The 19663-nt window shown below is 41.7% G+C and overlaps 1 protein-coding gene across 6 annotated transcripts in view; it reads right to left on the reverse strand.

Moving 5' to 3' along the window:
* Positions 1-1191: 1191 nt before the first annotated feature.
* Positions 1192-19663, reverse strand: part of NFATC2 (nuclear factor of activated T cells 2) — a 100749-nt gene continuing 82277 nt past the window's right edge. For 5 of the 6 annotated variants that reach the window (XM_026099636.2, XM_026099634.2, XM_064521522.1 and 2 more), the window contains exon 10: positions 1192-7370. In XM_026099636.2, coding sequence (XP_025955421.1) covers positions 7315-7370 — 56 coding nt within the window. In that variant the 3' untranslated portion in view covers positions 1192-7314. Of the gene's footprint in view, positions 7371-12999; positions 13088-19663 lie in introns of all 6 variants that reach the window. The other variant, XM_064521523.1, reaches the window with a different exon arrangement.

A 19663-nucleotide genomic window follows, 5' to 3' on the forward strand; every position in this document is an offset into this window, starting at 1 on the left:
AATGGAGCACGCGAGCAAGCAAGTTCTCATACTAAACCCAGATGTTCATTAGAAACATGAATCTTTCTTCCTTACTGCTACCAGGAAAAGTAACACCCCCCCCCCCCCAAAAGTCAGCTCTGTTGAAGGGGCATAAAGGAGTGAGTTAAGCCTACAAAATCCAGGAAATTTACCATTAAGGCTAAAAATCTGGGGGTACTGTTGTAGGGTTTTAATTTGGACCCGAGATATAAATTAAAGCCAGAGTATCAGGTCAGGTGCTCAAGTTTGCAGCCCTTAACTGTGGAATTTCCAGGTTAAGTTACTTAAATTTTCCCGTTGCTGAATAAAGCTAAAATCCTGAGTGCCATATATTTGCTCATCATAAAATGTTCTCTCTTAGCCAGTAACAGCTTCTTTGTTGGCGAAGCCTGTCTGGTTTATGAGCTTCCCAGCCTTTGTACCGTGTGCTGGGAGTTAAGAGCTTCCACATGGCTCTTGCTCCAAGGCTTTTGTGAATAAGCAAAGCAAAGCGCTTGCTCCATGTCCAACAAATGCATCAAATATGGTTTGAATTCACTGTTTTTAAATGCAAAGGATAATATTGATTTTGTTAAGGTAAATGTCTTTAATTGTACGCTATATAAATTCAACTCGTACGGAGACATAATGGGCTCTGGGCATCCTTCCAGCACGGCAGTATGAAAATGTATCTTTTAGTGTCTCTAGTAGAAAAATGCTGGGTTGGGATTTAGATGAACAGAAATTAAATGGAGCACATCTCCAATCTCTATAAACCATATACTGATACAGAAGGACCTTTGCTTGGCTGGAAATTAACTCTGTATAATGGCAAAACCTCTGTGGAGAACCTGTTGATGTGGCTTGTTTAGTGCATTTTTACTGTAGGGGGAATTGAAATCTGGGAAAATAAAAAAATAAGGGCAGGTGAAGGAGTTTATAAAAATTTTCACTGTATGGAGCAATGTCATCAGTAGTAACTGGATGGGATTTTGATGCAAAGAAAGACTGGGAACCTCATTTACTTTTTGTACTCCAGACTGAAATCCTTACCCATGTTGAAAAGCCCCCAGGACAGTTTCATCACGAGTATTTAGGAGGGTGACAATGACAAGAAGACTGGGTGACTCGTCCCCTCGATATTACTTTATCAAAGAGAATAAAGGCATTTAAAAATAGACCAAACACTCATGCAGCAGATATCCTTTCATTTATTGCTAAACTACCATAGTACAGGCAATATATAAAAATATTTTACAGATAGCAAAAAAATCATTACATTGGAGGTTAACAATGTTGTTGTAGGAATGTGAATGATATAAATCCCTTTCCAATTCTTAAAGTTAGACTTTTGAACAAACAGTTTGATTAAAAAGACATCTGTTGGAACGATTTGGGAGACAATTGCTCACTTTGGGTGTCTATGGTTAATGTATGGCTTTACCTGAACATGCAGGGTAGGACACACACACACACACACAGATGTGTAGGTCCCAATTAGGCCATCATTATTAAGACTGAGCTGTGCCTTGATTACATATTCCCTGGTCTCACCATGCTACTTGTGTAGTAAGGTACTGCTCAGCACCAGTAACATGATGGCAGCTTCATCCTTTGCCCTCTTCAAAAATACCTGATTCGTCCAACACACATCTGTGTTTCTGGGATATTTCAGACATACAGACCCTTGTTCACTTTTGTGACGCAGTCATTCTACAACTTTCAACCCAATTTGGCTTTTTTGTGAGAGTTATTGAAAAGAAACTCAAAATACTAACTTTTCCCCAGACAACCACACATTTTCAGCTAATACGATCTTTTACAGTACCAGCACCTTCATCTGAAATTTTTCATGCAATGTCAGTCAGGTACCAACTTATTTTTTGTACACCAGGAACAACGAAAATGGCTAAACAAATCTTGTACAGACTACATTGGATTAGATACCGAGTGGTAGTTAGGCAAATTGCTATCAGCTGTCCCCCACTGCAGCTATAAAGTAGCAAACATGAAAGAAGAGGGATATCATTTTTATGTCAAACACTCAAAGGGGTGGATGAGTCATTCTGAACTGAGATGAATAAAGAATGATAACTTTCCATGTTTGATGGTAGATAGATGCCTTACATTTACATGTAAGAAATCACTGCAATGTAAACAAGGAGGAAAACAAGCAGTTGATTCTGGAGAATTTGCAATTTCCTCACTCTAAACCCAACATAGGCATTTCTTTGTATTGCACAGGAATATGTAATATAAATAACATATAGGGTGGCACATAAACCGAAACATCAGATGATTTGAAATGGTGCAAAATTTATGAAGATCTATGATTCAATTTAAGATTTGAAATTAAGACAGTCATTTTCTTGAATCCCATCTGGCAGATAATTGTTCTCTATTAAGTAGCAATTTGGAAAGTAATTCAGGGAAAAAAGTCAGATTGAAATATTTAGAAAAATATTTCTAAAGTGTTTAAAGCTGTCTTTGAAGTCTTTGGAAAATTTATCAAATACATCTTTTTTTTAGGACAATAAAAATTCAACAACAATTGCATAGAAAATTAATACACTCAGAAAAATGAAAATTGATCCTTTATAAATACTATCCTTAATCCAAAAGATGTTGCATATTTGGTCAGACAAAAAGCATAGACACTTTTCTGCAAAGATATGGATTACAAAATATACTTTAAAAAACATGCTAGCTAATTTGAGAACTGTTTTAGATATATTATCAAGCAGCAGCATTTTATACAATAGAGAATAACATAGTGCTGTTTTGGAAAATATTCTACATTCAGAAAATGCTGTATTCCTACAAGAAGAATGGAAGTGATACATATTTACATGGATACAAATAAAGCAAGTGCAAAAACCATGGCTCTTCTACATTCTTTCTACCAATAAAAACACATACGTTAGACACTTTCATTCCATCGCTGCTGTTCAGATCTTACATTTTGCTCATTCTCATGGAGAAAAACAAAAACGGCACTTCATGTTTCATTGCAAGTATCTTCACGAGCAATTACTCTCCTGGCAATCTTTACTTCCAACACTCATAACTGACAAAAAAAAAATCTTCCTGATATCTGTCAACTCCCATTCCACTCTCAGACGGTTTACATATCATGAATGATGAGTTTTATTCTACGTATTGATATATTTGATGCAGAAGTTTATAGAAGCTCATCCTGTATTTGCAGCCAAAGCTTGGATGGAAAAATGGAAATAAAAACCCCGCACACACACACAGACACACATACACAAAAAGAAAGAGATGAACTTTGCGTTCCAATGAGCCCCATGTACTTTGCATGGTATAACTTTGATGGAAAATGCATTAGAGTTGTTCACCCTGTAGACAATATATTTGGAGGCCTTTGGTACAATGGCAGGAAGGCACTGTGGTGAAACATTCAGATAACTGAGGAAAGACAGAACTTCCTCATGTGCAAATATGGCTATCTTCCAGATAAAGTGAGAACAAATTACTCACAAAATGGTATTAACTCTTCCAAGGTTAATCTAATGCTTCTACAGAAAGACAGCAAGTTGCATTATGTAACAAAATATTAATACTGGAAAAACACTGCTCAGCAAGAACAGGAAATAATTTAGTACTGCATATTTTGAAGTTCTTCAGCGTAGCTAGATGATTTTAACGTATCTGCTTTATTTTTAAAGAGAGACAACAATGTGTAACGCTATGTCTGAGGATACTCTTTTTCTCCTTTTCAGAAATAAATATGAAGTTGGTTAAAGCTATATTCTTTATCTAATGGTTGCATGTAGAAGCAGATAGAGTAGCACAGCCTGACCTCATGAAGCTGTAAATAAAACCACTAAAATGTAGTCTATATTATATACATCTTATGAACCCCCGATCCAGTAGCTGGCTTCATGCAGCTGCACAGAGTGGCCGGACCAGAGCCAATTACAAGATCATGACCCAAGAATGTAACTCTGTGTGTGTATAGCTATGGATATGTGAGTGTGTGTGCATATATATATATATATGTATATGTATATATATATATATATGTATATGTATATGCACCTACACAAACACACATACAGATTAACATCCATGCCTTAAAAATTAGGAAGAAATACAACTAATGCAAGAACAAGGACACTATTTGTAGCACATAAAAAAAATCCTCTCCCCCTCTCTCTACAGGAAAGTGCCTAAAAGAACATGCAAGAGCCGTGGAAATCTTATCTTTCTGTTAAAGGGAGCATGTTTAATGGGTGCACCCTGCAAAGCAGCTTCAGTGGCACCCGGCAGAGGCTCATGGGCTTGCTTGCATGGACCCCTCTGAAGGCTCAAAAGTCTTCACTCTGAGTCTATACTTTTCCTGTCTGCTTTATATGTCTATGCCTCATAGTAAGAAGGGGGAAATGATGTAGGATGCTCAAATGATCAGCAGGGGACAGTGGCAGAAAACCCCCCCAACAACAACAACAAAAAACCATCAGGCCCCATCACGAACATGCATATTGTAATTGCACATTCCAGGCAGCAGGTTGCTAATGGATTTGCACGTGCGGTCATCCCACTTAGAGATGAGACAGTCATCGGCGTAAACAGAAATATTGCAAACCAGTTGCTATCCATCACCAAATAAGCAGCAATATTTTTAGACAATGTCAGTTTGTCTACAGATTTGCAAATAAGTTGACATTCTTTGGTATCCTATTTAAAATCCAGCAAGAGGAAAGTTTCTGTCAGGTAATTTAGGATTTGGGTTGTTAATTTTTTCTTTTTTAGATACTCCTATACCTTAATCTTATAGGTTAGGCTGGGGAAAACTAGATGGTCATTTCAGTAGTTCCAAGGGTGAATTCTGTGAAACTGGGAGATGCATTTGGCCTATTCTTTTGCTCAGCTGCAATAAAGAACTTCTGACAGGCAAATTTTGTCCTCAAGAATTTTTCAAAATTGTCCAGACCTTCAACCTGCATTAAAAACTCCATGACGTATGGCAGACTTTGGCATACAGCAGTTTTAAAATGACTCACATAGCTTGTTGGAGGCATGTGAGCAGTTGAAGTACTAGACAAGTATAAGTGCTGTTTAACAATCAATAATTTCACTGTGCAGAAGCCATTTCAACTAATCCAAGCCTCAGTTTTGTTCCTGTAAAAGTCAGTAGAAAAAAAAAAGCCACTCACCTCTACAGGTAAAAAGCTGAGACTTGGATACATCTACGCTCTTGCTGATGCACCACATGTAGCTCACAGCACGAGCCCGAGGAGGAAGCATCCGCGGCCAGAGCCTTTTTAGCCTTGCTGAAATGGGATACAGGCGGATCATTTTGTGACAAAAGATTTTAATTTTGCAAAGTGGGCTAACGCCTTCCAGATGGCTGGTGTGCTCCCCATCTCCACACTGCTCCAGCACCGCCTGCGTGCCTACGCAGTACTTCTGGGGAAAAAGCAGCAAACTCCGAAGGCTATGGCACAGTTGTGAATGCCAGCTCTGGATCTGGACTAGAGAAGGGCTCAGGCTACAGCCCTCAGCTCTGGCTGCAGAGCGAGACTTGGCTGAATCCAGAGCTGCTCTTGCAAAATTCAGGTTTCAGATTAAAACCCAAGATTATAACAGAGGCTTAGGTGAGACATTCTGAGAAGCATAATGCTTCTATCTCTTGCTCTGAAACATAAACCTTGCATAGGTTAAGTGCTAGCTTTTGGTGCCAGAAAAAAAAAAAAATCTCACTACTCCTGGGAATATTTTTGTTGAACCTAGCATATATTCTAAAGGGTTTCTGCAATTATCTGTCTTGCAGTGTTGGGGAACAACTTCTATGGATGCTCTGCTGACCTGCCATATTCCCATCATCTAATTCCTGCTGTGAGCATGTGGACGTGTTGGTATTCAGCAAAGTTTACTTTAAAACAATTGAAAGCAGGATCGTTTAACTGTGTTTTCTAGACTAGACCTCTAGCTCTGCACCCATAATGATATCAGTATTCCTCATTTACAAAAACAGAGAAGATGATTACTACCTATTTCCTACAATATTACGGCTACCTCTTACTGTATATTATGCACTCACTATGCCTTCTAATGACACAGTGGTAGCAATGACACACCAGAAAGTGTTACAAACTTAGGAGGAATACAACTGCAAATGGCAGAGGTAACCCCTTACCGTGATAAGCATGTATCAGTACAGCATATTCAGACACCCAAAGCAAAACATAACTAACTAATGCACAAACTCACATGCAAATTTAATCTTTCCAGAAATTGCTGGTGGCTTTGCAAAGCTAAAGGAATATAAGTAGGTGTATGTGTTTGTTTAGAAGATATGACTTCTGTGAGATGCAATTATTTTCCTCTGCAGCTTGTGTGGTTAAATGCTACAGCTGCTAAATGAGACGAGTTACAAGCCAATAGCAGGTTCTGTATGGAAAGAAACAGCAACAATTCATTAGAGAGAAAACATCTAAGATGTGTTCATGTACTGCCTCACTATTAATAAGGATCAATCATAAAAATCTTTGGATAGACATAACAGTGCTTAGGTTACTGTGACTCCTATATATTAATCTCTGTTTTATCAGGGTTTATTTTAACTTGGGAACAATGTTAGAGCTGCTGAATTGTTCTTTTAACTAGTTCTCTTTGAATTTTCTTCTCCTTCAAATTCCTACCCAGAAAAATGAAAACTCTTGGATTCAGCTGACAGCTACTGTTTGAAATACTGATCACAGTGCTCAGAGTCAGAGAAACTGGCTTTTGATCCCAGGTTGGCCAAAGGCTGAGCAAGCTTGGGCTGCCTCAGTTTCCTACCACAATAAAATTTTTCAAAAGGGCTTTGAGACCCGGAGGGCAAGTCATTGTTAGCAAACTGCAAAATGTTTTTATTCTTTTATGGAATATATTACTCTTTCTTCTCTCGTTTCCCACCCCACCCAAATAAGCGCTAATATATAACCTCCCTTGCTTTGTGCGGTGTTCAGGAGTGACATCTTACTTCTCCCTTACTACTAAGATAAATCGATACATAGATAGATATTTTGCAGCAGGCTTGAAGAGTTTCCTCAGACAGATGCTCTGTTATATGAGAACAATACGATCTTTGGACTAAAGGAAGGGTGTCCTTTTCGATGTTTACAGAGAGAGGTGGCGAGCTGCTTAGTCAAGGCTGTCAGCTTGATGCCAATACATTGTTCCTTGCATTGAATTGGTGCCTTGAGATGAACAGTTAAGGAAGCAGGAGGTTGCAGGGGCACTGGAAGGATCTAAGAGGTCAGTTATGGAAGGATTCGGTAAAAGTTGTCTCGCAAATCTCTGCTTCTATGTCTGATTTCTGGCAGGGAGTCCAGAAAATTCCTTCCTGATAATTTCATTAACTGTGAAATAAAGAAAGAGAAAGAAATGTTAGAGCACTTTGAAAAACATGAGAAACGAAAGCAATCCTGGGCAGTTTGCTATTAAGTCAAAAATATCCCCGTGATATTCATAACATAATTCTAGTTACAACTTAAAACTTTTTGTCTAACTAGCCAGACTACATAGTTTTTGAAGGAAAGGAGGAAGGAGAGGAGAGAGAGGGTCTACATTGTGTTCAGCATGCTTCAAGAACTATAAAAAGATGATTGACACGTTCTATCAAGTGACCAGTCCATGCTATATCCCTTATATAAAATGACACTTTCCCTCTTTCACAGACATTTCCTTTATCTGAGTAGAAAAAAATCCATGAGTATCTGAGCATTTTAACATTTTTACTACGCAGAAATAAGAATATTTTGAAAAGTGAAGGGAAAGATTTGGAGGGAACACAGGGGACAGTGCTAAAAATGCAGACTGCAATGCAGGTGAAAAGTGGTTTCAGTTTGGGGTTGGTTTTTTTTGTTTTTTTGAAACAAAAAATCTCACCCTAAGTCTATTTGTTCTACATTTTTGCTATAATTTGTTTGCAGATCGTGGTGAGACAGCATAAGCAAACTTCCATGCTCCTCTATAAATTTTTACCCTAATAGGCTGGGACTCTGTGCTAACGATTGCTAATAAAGCTCAGAAGAAGACACCGATACACTCTATCCTCTGTGTAAAAACCCAGAACAGTATGATGTGTTATATACAGCAGCCGTTCTCTCCTGAACTCCTCTGTCTACATTTCAGACTTGTCCTGTCTGAAGCAGAGTCTGGTCTCATCTTGGAATGACCCCTTTCACTAGGCCAGGCTTTCTCTAGGAGAGACCTGCGATGGGAGACCTTCGATGCAGATGTTCTCACCCAGACTGCTTGTGGCTCCATCTTGCATAAAGCTTCTTGGTGTTGTATTCACCAAGGTGGTCCACAGTTTGGAAACTGTCTACTTTGACAAATTTGCCTTACAATTGAAGACCAAATTTTCTAATGTTTAAGACCCCGATGTAAATTGGTAGCAAAGTTACTCCACATCTTCTCCCCAAAGCTATAGGGACAGACCAGTTTTGGATGCAGTTCCTGATTCAAGTGGACCCATGATACTGTTCTTGCAGTTATGGGCACACTTCTTTGCTTCAGCCTTGGAGTTCAATGACATTTTTTGGAATTTCTTTTGCAAAAACAGTATGTCTTTCCAACTCAAATGAATTTATAGTGAAAGAGAGGGAGGAGGCATGTGTCAAACAGATAGATACGAATTTGGGAAAGGGCTCACAAATTTTGCAAATTACTCTGTCTTAGGAAGGGTTCATTATTTCTGAATATGTTCCTGAATCACGAAAGGCAGGCAATTACACTAAGATCTTTCTAATTGAAAAAATATATATATTTTGAAAATGCAACAGCTGAGTGCACCACAAATTAAAATTCAATAGAAACAAATGAACTCACTCAAGCACAGGCTGTTCTAATGATAAAAGAACTATTTTAATAAACTAGCTTGTGGTTCATAAAGCAACAGTGCTCCTTTCAAAAAAAATAAATATATGTTTTTGGTGGACGAATGTTAGGGCATTTTAACAATGGAAAGACTATATTTCTTCAGAGAAAAATCTGAGTTTTTTTACGCTTGTACTATGTGTGATTTAACAGTGCCATTTGACTTGTTCACAAGATAAAGTACATGTCTGTCCTCAGCTAACAGTGGGCAACCTTCATTCTCTTCAACAGGAAATTGCCAGGTTAATGCCAGGACAAAATCAAACCCATATGAAGGGCATGCACTGGAAGAACTATGTGATTTCTTCCTTCTGTTATTCAAGGGCTAGACAAGGACTAATTTAAATCAGAGAAGACCCTCACTTAAAACTGATTAATCCTCAGGTAACCAATATTTAGGCCCATTTCTAACAAATGTGTATGAAAAGTTGTAATAAACATAGAATTTCACCACTTCCCAACAATTAAACCAAATGGTGCCTGAACTCTCCTGCCCTTGAGGAGGGGAACACATGTATTAATTTTTAATGATCATGACTAGCAGGTTGAAAGCCCCCTTCCACCTTCCACACAATGGAATTTACCTCAGAAGAAGTAAAGTCTGTTTTGTGCAAAGTTCCATGTTATTACTAAGCAGATGTCTCCCTCTGATAGATGATAATCCTCAAGGACTAAATATTTGCACCGAGTGTAGCATCGGTGTTTGACGGGAGGAGAGAAGGGAACCAGCCCTCCACGTGTTTGAGCACAGGAACCTCCCATGAAGGGTTGCGCCGGCCCCAGCGCCAACGGGAGGACCTGGCTGCGGGCTCTGCAGGCACTTGCTTCGCCAACACCCCGTCCGGGAGGGGTGCGGCGAGCCCAAGGGGCTGGGGAGCACACCAGCGCACCGAGGGGCTCCCTTCACTGCTGCCTGCTGTGACACGAGGTGGTTTCCATCCCTCCGTGCTCTGAAACCCCACTGCTACCAGCCCGGAGTTTAGCTCTTCTTTCTAATTCCAGCCAGGAAACGCTTGACCTCGGCCTGGTCAGTACCTGCTGGACAGCGTGTGGATCCCCACAGGAAAATGTGGCCGAGAGCAACTGCAACAGCAAGGAGCACTGTCATCTCCTGCTGCCCAGCTTTCCACCTGCCTCCTCCACCCCCTGGCCGCTGCCCACCACCTCTGCAGTGAGCTCATGCAAGCAGAGCCCGAGTGCCCGGGGTACGCGGCGTGTGGTGTGGTGTGGTGTGGTGTGGTGTGGTGTGGTGTGGTGTGGTGTGGTGTGGTGTGGTGCGGTGTCGTGTGGTGTGGTGTGGTGTGGTGTGGTGTGGTGTGGTGTGGTGTGGTGTCGTGTCGTGTCGTGTCGTGTGGTGTGGTGTGGTGTGGTGTGGTGTGGTGTCGTGTCGTGTCGTGTGGTGTGGTGTGGTGTGGTGTGGTGTGGTGTGGTGTCGTGTGGTGTCGTGTCGTGTCGTGTCGTGTCGTGTCGTGTTGTGTCGTGTGGTGTGGTGTGGTGTGGTGTGGTGTGGTGTGGTGTGGTGTGGTGTGGTGTGGTGTCGCCGCTCTGCAGTGCAAGCGAGCGGCCAGCGGGAGGTGAGGTTGGTCTGCGCTCGGGCAAAACCCTCCTGCGCCTCCGTTGGAGGAGCTTCCTGTTTGCTCTACCCAGGAAATGAGAGGAGCAGGTCTTCAATGGAAATTTTTCGCAGCCTCGGCTAAAAATAGCAGTGAGGTAAAAGAAGTGGGCACCCACTCTCTCAGGGTCATTTCCTTTGTAAAAATAAGTGGGCTGAGACTGCAGGCCGATTTATTTATCAACATGCTTGCTTGAGCAGCCAGTCTACCAGAAAACTACTGTATATGAGTTTCCTTTTATTTAATACAACCACCACCTATGGAAACATCTTAGCCAACAGTCATCTCGGTCTAGAGAGGATTAACAAACTAGGTGAAAATGCGCAGGTGATTAAATGGGGTTTACTAAACCTGCAGTCTTTTGAAGGGTCCATTTTTTGTTGTTTCCCAGCCTGAACGTTATACAAAGCAAAATCTGTAGTACAGTGCCAGCAAAGCGTGAGCCAGGACAGAGGTGTCAGCTCGTCGGCTCCAAGCAGGTTGGACAGTGCGGTAAAGAGCTTCCTCGACCTGCAAACTTCACTTTCCCTCCTGTGTGCTGCGTCGGAGGTCAGCAGTGGGTTTTGTGGGCTGAGGTTGTAGGGGAACAACCCTATAACCTCTGAAACGAGCGAAAAACTTGCAGGGGAGTGGGATGAAACATCCACCCCACAGATGAGCTGCAGGATGTTACTCAAGGGAGGAGCTGGGCTCTCTCCCTTTGAGCTCATAAGGGTTGCAAATCAGACATTTTTGTTTTAAGTATCTAGTAAATGTCTGAATGACAAGGCAGCTGCCTTCCTATTATCAGTTGGCCTGAACATCCTGTGCTCAGCCTGAATTTCACCTAAACCTATGTAGGGAGGGGATTTTGGTGTCATTTAGGCTGGGCAACACTAGTCTGGGGAGCTCCAAAAGAAGGATGTGTGACTCAGTGATGGCCCCAGCACAAAAGGTGCTAACCCGCAACCAGAGCTCCTAAACCTAACAAATAGATAAAGGCAACAAGAGTAGACCCCAAGGTATCTCTCTCCTAGCTTGGAGGCACCTCCAAATGCAGTCCGGGGAAACCACACATCTTGGATGCATCTGCTCCAGATTTTGGGAGCGCATGAATTCAGATCTAGGTGTAATCTCACTGACTGGGTCTCAATAGTAGATTGAACAGGATCAGCAAACTGAGACATATCTAAACTTCAGAGGAAGCTGAGATCATGCGCTGAACTTGCTATTCTGAGCTCCCTTCTATCTTTTTTTGGTAGCATGGTTGAAATGTCTTTCAAGTATCGGTTCTCATTATTTGCTCATTTCTAGCCGAGAGGAAAGAGAGATGATGTGATTAATAAATAAAATATTATTTAAGGTGCCTGGCATTAGGCAGCTTTGGAGCACACTGTTATTGATTGGTTTAATGAGAGAGAACTGATTAAACAGGGCCATGATGACATATGCAAAAATTATGACAAATTAAATCATAAAAAGTATATTGAAATTACAGCTGATGGCCATCCAGACCAAGGAAATGTCTATTTAGGCCTGAACTTCAGCTTATCTTATCAGATACCACTGCCGTATGAGTATTACAGCAGCCCCAGTGCTTGGACATCCCCAAGTTAACTTAATGCAAGAGGCTGACTAAAATCATGGGAGAGCGTCTGCGTTCCTCTAAGCACTTGGCTTTGATGGGTTAGAGTCAGTCGCTCAGGCTCCAGGCCTCAAAGACATTTAAGACTCCAATTCACATCCTCTCAGATTGAAATCTGGAGCGCATTCACTTGCGGGCTGATAGTGGGTTATATTAAATATCGAGCTCCAACTAGTAGTCCAGAGACAGAAAACAGTCTCCAGTTTTAGCTGGCTTTGAGTCAAGCTCCTTGTAATTGATTACACACACACATTCATATTCAACGTACACACGTACACATTCACAAACACACTGGAATAACAAGTTTACTAGCGTTATTCCACCCATATGTCTGGAATAACAGCACTGAAGCCGGTGCTGTCTCAGCACCCTCAGCGAGGGGCAGTGACGGGGATCTCATGCCCCGTGGGGATCCTGCACGTGCCACGGGTGCTCCACCAACGAGGCCAAGAGCCGTTTTACGTGTGAAACAAACACAAAACATGTGGAGGGACTGATGGCATAGGAGGGACCTCCAGGGAGGACTGAGGTTTAAGCCTGAACTTTTAGTGTGATGGCAAAAGTGTGGCTGGAATAGCCAGGCAAACCATGGTCCTAACAACGAAGCGCAACTGCAGTGTGGGAACAACTGTATGCATTAGCCCAGCATGCACAATCCCAGCTCTCCTTCCCTGCCCACCAGGCCCCAGCTATTGCAGGACAGCTTTATGGCATACATGTGGGGAAGAATTAAAAAATTAAATTAAATTAAATAAGATTTAAAGCCCTCTAAGCCAAATAAAAAGGGGCATGACTTTTTCACCGGAAAAAAAATAAATATAGGTTAAGAGAAACACACAGCTGGAGAAAAGGCAGAAAAATACCAATTACCTTTCATTTTGATTGCTTGGATCAAAGATCACAGTCATTCTTTTTCATATAATGTTTTGTATCCAGCTAAGGTGTGTATCTATCAGCTCTGAAAAAGATTTGCAAAACCATTTTTGAGAAAAAAAAGTAACTTTCGACCTATGTTGCAAGGCCAAATGTTACACTTTTCAGCTACTCTTCCATTTTGTGTTTTAATTTATTAAAAGGACATTTCAGCATATACAATACATAAGGCAGAACTTAACCGCTGACCTTTCTGTTTGCTCAGATCCAGCACTATGTTTTACTTTTTTCCCCTCTTTTCTCAACTGATATTATCTAAAAATAAATATGAAAAAAATTACACTGCTAAATTGATCACAAAACATATGAGAAATGCTGATAATATGATCTGAGACTTCAGAGGCACAGGAGGTCCATGTGTCTTGTAAGTCAGGTCAAAGACTAGTCACTGCCTTTTGCAAAATTCAGTTATATTATCATCTTAGTGGCCCAAATAAAACATGACACATTTATGCCAGATCAAAAGTCAGTCCCTTTTAAGTAAGAGATCTAACCAAAATGGCTATGTAAATTAGACTACCTTAATTATAAAGAACAGGAAAGATATGCGCAAAGAAATTCTGAAAGTTATAGTCTTTGCTTCAAACTCAAATAAGGTGGAATTTTTTTCTCATAAAATGGCAATATTTAAAATTCTGTTTCTTTTTTCCTTTCTGATCTTTTGAGATTTATTTTGAATTCATCATGAAAACAGTTAGTGCTTCCTGCAAAACCATGTGGAAATTAAAAAATAATTGCAATATTAAGGAAGAAAGAATGCTTCTTAAAGACTAAGCTAGTTCTGAGTACAAGATTCAGAAGTGTCTTTGCTGCTGGATTTCAGGTGACTATATATAGAAGAGAAATATTTTACTTGGCGCCCTAAGACTGTGCAGCCACGTATCATGCACTTGAACGTACCATTCAGCACACGGCCTATTTCACAGCCTGCCTCCTGGAAAATCAGCCTCTGCACATGCAAGCAGAGCAACTGACTGACTGGTAAATACAAACTTAGCGATGTCGGGCCCAAGGAGCCCAACCCCAGCAAACTGTGTAAGGAAATACACCCGGGGGGGGGGGGGGGGGGGGTTGTTTGATAAATCAGCAGTAATGAAAGGCTTTTTCTGGAAAACGGGGACATCTAACTACTGAACTGTTCTCAGATGTAAAGCTTTGCTTTAATTACATGTCCCCCTCTAAAGGTTTAACTCCATACTGAAATAATGCCAAGAGACACACCCTGGGACTTTTCTTCCTTGTCCTGTTTGTAATCTATGTTATCTATGTAAACTATAAACCTCTTTAGCATCATCCAGCCCTATGGCAATCAGGTCATTTCCATTAATTATGCAAATTTTTTGAAGAAGTTACAGATCTCAAACTAAATGGCAATTCAAGTCCCAGGATGCATTTTTGTTACAATAGTTTAAACACACTCAAAACCCATTAGCATCTTTTGATAAATTCAACATCATAATCTAGATATCTGATGGAAAACAGAATCTAAATAAAATGCATATTTCTGCCTACAGCCTGTCTCCACTAAAATTAGTATCTAAACTCCCATGATTTACAGCATCTGTATTTCACTTGACATTTAAATACTCTCCCCTTATGTTTCAACACGGTTCCACAGTGAGGTGCAAAAAAAAGCAACATCTGTTGTAATATCCTACCCAAAATCTTTAACAGGAAGCTGGGTGTGCCTGTGACAAAAGAGCAGAAAATAAAGAGAGCATTTCTTCTTCTAAAAAAAAAAAAAAATTCTGCTAAATTCCCCCAGGCATCAAAAGCATCAAGAAGGAAATATTTAAGACACAAAACTGTCTGTGTCACCATTCTAGAAATTCTACAGATATGTTAAGTACTTTAATTATTGTCAGTCTGTTTCCAGAAAAGATCAACAGCCCACTTCTACGAAACAGTTGCCTTAAAACTGTTAGGAAAAACTGTGACCTAGCGGTTAAAGCACAAGACTGGAAAGACCAGACTCCAGAACTTGGTCCTCAGCCATGTCATCATCTTGCCACATGGCCCAGGCCAAATCCAGAGTATCTCAGAAGGACCAGCTTGTTGCAGATTTGCTTTGGCCTGAAAAAGACACTGAAAGCTGCATTCAGGGAACTTAAGCACCTGATGCCTAGTGAACAGAAAAGAGCAGCCCAAAATGGTGACTAAGGGCTTGCGTAGAAGGAGCCTATACCGACACGGTGGATGCAGCGGAAAGCAAGCATTTTCAAAGATCCCTACAGGGATGTTTTAAAGCTTTTAGGTAGTTCAGCAAACTTTGAAAGGCACAAGAGCTCAGCTCGCTTAGGCACGCTAAAAATCCTAACAGGCAACGATTTAAGATAAGAACCTTTAAATAGACATGGTAGGTCCCATAAATTTCAGTCAAGATTGGAGTGCTCAATACCACTAAAAATTAGGTTCATCCTATTAGGATGATCAAAACTGAGCCAACAGAGATAACAGAAAGCAATCCAAAGACTTAGTGGTCTGCTCCGACTCTGCAATACGCCATCGCACTGCAAGAGACTAAGAGCATCCGTGCTGCGCGGGGCCGCGGTAGCGGGGAGCCTGCGGGGAGGCTGTGCGTGCGCTCGCCCCGCCGCCTGCACGGGGCCGGCATCCCCCGGCGGCAGCAGCAGCAGCAGCAGCTCGGAGTAGTTTCTTTTAGACGAGCATCCCTGTGCCTCTGTTTATTCACGCTTAATCCTCAAACAGAAGTTGCTACTCTGCAAACTGTTCCCTGCAGGCAATTTCTCCTTGGTGATATAAAGAAAAGCGATCAGTGACAAGGGAAAGAGAACAGAGCAATTTGCATGAGCGGAGATCATTTGAAACCTGTGTTTGCTTTCCCTGTACTACACGCCATGCTCGGAGCTACTGGGGGCCTGTCCCTTTTGCCATGCTTCGCTTCAGCTTGCTACACAAACAGTTACGACCTTGTAAATCAGTAATAAGTTCCACCTGAGCCTGTAAGTGATTAGTAAAAAATCATTACACTTCCATGGCCAGAGGACTTTCACACAGTTAATCAGTTAAGGAGAGAACTGGGTGTTAACTGATTGCTCAGGTCCCTGGAAGGCCAGTTACGGAGACCCCCGCAACCGGGGAACTGAAATCTGAACTGCGAACAATACGTAGGAGAACAACGTTGCTTACAAATGACATAATCTGCCAGAGAAACAGGTACCAAATGTTGCATTAAAGTGAGTTGAATGAGAGAGCTCTAAGGATGATTAAGTGCCGTTTGTGGTGGTTTCAGTTATTTAATCCCTTTGAATCCTTATTTGAATTTATGGGAAATCAATGGGTTAAGTGTTCTAGGGACCTTCTCCATGAACCCGCGAGCAGTGGTTATGTGATATCCGCAGGCCACACGTGCACACACGCACTAGCTTTCTCATCCTGGGTTGCTGTTAGTGGGAGCGGCGAGGGAAAGGCAGAGGCAATTTTTGCCTCCAGAGTGTGATTTCCTGTTTGCTTGATGGATTTCAGCATTTAATCATCAATTTTTTATCAGAGGGCTCTACGACAGGCGCAGAGCCTGCCTCCCCTCGGACCGGAGGCAGAATCCGCGTCAGCTGGCAACCAGGAAAGTGCACCTTCAGGCAACATCTCCTGCACTTTCCTTCCTGCCGTGCAAACTGCTAGGCTTCAGCAGACGGCTGCAGGAAGCCCCTGGAGCCCATCCGCAGGCCAGTCCCACCGGTGGGAAAAGCCCCGTTAGTTTAGAGGAGCTGCACTGTAGTCATCGCGGGGGAAGAGGCACCCCATCAGAGCGGGTGCGAGGAGGTGTTGCTTTAAATACCATTCGCAGCACCCGGGAACCGTATGAATACAAAGGAAAAAACTGTTGTCTTATCAAACTTGCTAAGAGGACCACGGATACTTTCTTTCTCCCTTAGATAAAACCTTTATGCCTGTTTAGTTAATATATGTAAGGCATTAAGGGCTGCAACGAGGTCTGATGTCTTCGTGTAGCTCCTCCATGTGTGTCAGCAGCCAATCTGCGAGGCGCACCTTCCCAGTGGAAAACTAGCTCAGACTGCGCGTGATGAGGAACTCCAGGCCACCGTGGATTTGGTTTGTAGTAGCTTTCCATAACAAAGTCTTTTTTTAACTGACTTTCTCTCTGCTCACATATATTTAGATATGACTTTCATTCTGCAGTACTCTGATGCCAGATAGTTTTGGCTGAAATTGTAAGGGAAGGACACGTGTTTGAGTCATGCAGTTGGCTCTCGCTGGTTGATAGTTAGGAAGTCACTGAGAGAAGACTAAGTTTGTGTTTAGTTTTAGTTAACATGTGATGAGACCAAGTGAAATATTTCAAGTGAAATACACACATAATAAATAAATACACAAAATCTTATACCAGAAGGGATGGAGTTCATTTTCTTAACCACATTAGTTGGCTAAACCAATACAGAAATATTACGTGGACTGAACCGCAGCTTAGGAGCCTTCGCTTTGTCACTCCGACCTCTGCTCTTAACTCTGCAGCAGCAGTGGCTGCTGCAAAGCACCAGGGTGAACTGTGCTCAGGTCTATTTTTTTGTGCGTGGTTTGGGCCTTGCAAGTGTGCTACATAACTGCTGAGATAAGCAGTGCTGCTTGGTATTAAGACATCTTGCTTTCAGATTAAAAACAGCAAAACCGAAGGAGGCTGGTGATGAATTTTTCCTACAGTAGCTTGCACCTCACGGTTGAAACGCTAATGAAATTTGCCATAGATACCACAATGCCTCTGAAATAGCAACTGCCGGCAGGAAAAGCACACCAGCGAGAGCACTATTTATTCACATGTCACTTTGCAGTTTCATCATTCTCCTAGACTTAACCTATTTACTAGGAGGTGATATGAGTCATTCAGCAAAGTGTTTAAAAAACAGAGAAGAAAGAATGGACGGGAGAAAGGTATTTTCTTTTACAGGAAATAATTGCGGGGGGGGGGGGGGGAGAATCAAAGAACTGTTACAGCATGTTCAGGATTAGCTCAAGGTAACCAGAATAGGCAATGCTACTGATTCTGATTTTCTGTCACAAGGAACTACTAGAACAAATATTTGAGAGGAAACAAACCATGTAACTAATATTTAATTGAGGGGAAGCAAACTGTGTTATGCTTCCCTTTAGACATCCTTTTAGGGGATGAACAGTCAATAACATAATCTATTTTCCTCCCTAAAGCTCTAGCGCTTATATATATTAAGCCACAAAACTATTTACTGGCTCTAATTCTCTGGCATCTTATCTTCTGCCGTGTCTTAGCTCCACAAGCGGCTCCGCTGAAGGACTTGTGGATTCTTGCAGGATCTGGCCCTCCAGAGCAAAGCAAATTTCCCTCTGAACGTGTCTGAACTGCATTTTGAAGCTGGTGCTCCGGTAGCCAGGAGAAAACAACTGTCCCAAAGTAACAGAAAAGATGCACAAGGGACGTACAAACAACTTTTACAGTTAACTCGAGCTTTCTTACAGGATAGTCATTTAAATAAGCTTCTGCTTGCAACTATTCTGCTTTCACAAACAACTTAGGAACAGCAAGCGCAAAAAAGGCATATGTTTCTTATGTGCTTTATTTTAAAGAGGTTTATACGAAGTAGGTGCACAGTTCTTAGTGAAAAACACTGAGCACGAGAACAAATGCAAGCATCTAGCACCATGGAGCTCTCCTCCGTGAGGGGGTGCCTAAGCCGTACGGTTATATAGTAATAATGTAAGAAATAATACTATGGGGCATATGTACAGATCGGAGAACATGATGAACTGAGAGGGAGCACTAATTATGGGAGACACCTGTAACTAAAACTACAAGAAAAAATGCAAAGATCATGGGAAGCAGATACTGTAACTGAGTTTGCATCTCACCTACAGAAGGCCAGAAACCTCTGACAGTAAAAAGCTTGAGAGCATAAGAAAAATGTATATGCATCATCCAAAGAGTTAAAACTTTCAATCTGAGTCAACGGCACAAACGATAAAACTTTTGTTTTCAGTAAGGAAAGGAAAAAGGGGGGGGGGCATATAAATTACCAGAAATAGGACTGAGCTCCATAATGTATAGTAGTTGTTGAGGTGACTATCTTTAGCTGAAGTGCAGCCGGAGCTATTGAGGTTGGGCAATTCCCAACTTCACCACAATAGCAAGAACCAACATTTATTCAAAAATTAGGCCTTGATTATTTGCAGACCTCCCATCCACATTCCAGATCAAGACTTAGAAGCGACCACAAAAATAGACTGCCCAGGTAATCCTTAAAAGAATTAGCAAGCCAACATAATTCTCCAACCGTGAGGGCTCGGTGCTGTGTGTATCCCCATGCCACCCGGGCAGGATGCTAAACGCTGTGCTCATTACTGAATCTTGCGGGCATGATGAAAGATGCTGCAAGCACCCAGCGAGAGCGTCGCGACTGCTCCCAAGCCTAGTCAGCCCTCTGACAGCATTCTCCTTCACACAGGAGCACGCACAGCCAGCTCACGAGCGCCGCAGCTGTACCTCATATTGAACCTATTAGTTTGGATTTAAGTGTCCATTGCTACGCTTCCTGGGTGAATTCCAACCAAACAACAACAGGCTTTGGAGCCACACAGGGATAAAACACCCTCT

The sequence above is a fragment of the Dromaius novaehollandiae genome, chromosome 16 (assembly GCF_036370855.1).
Source record: "Dromaius novaehollandiae isolate bDroNov1 chromosome 16, bDroNov1.hap1, whole genome shotgun sequence".
NCBI lineage: Eukaryota > Metazoa > Chordata > Aves > Casuariiformes > Dromaiidae > Dromaius > Dromaius novaehollandiae.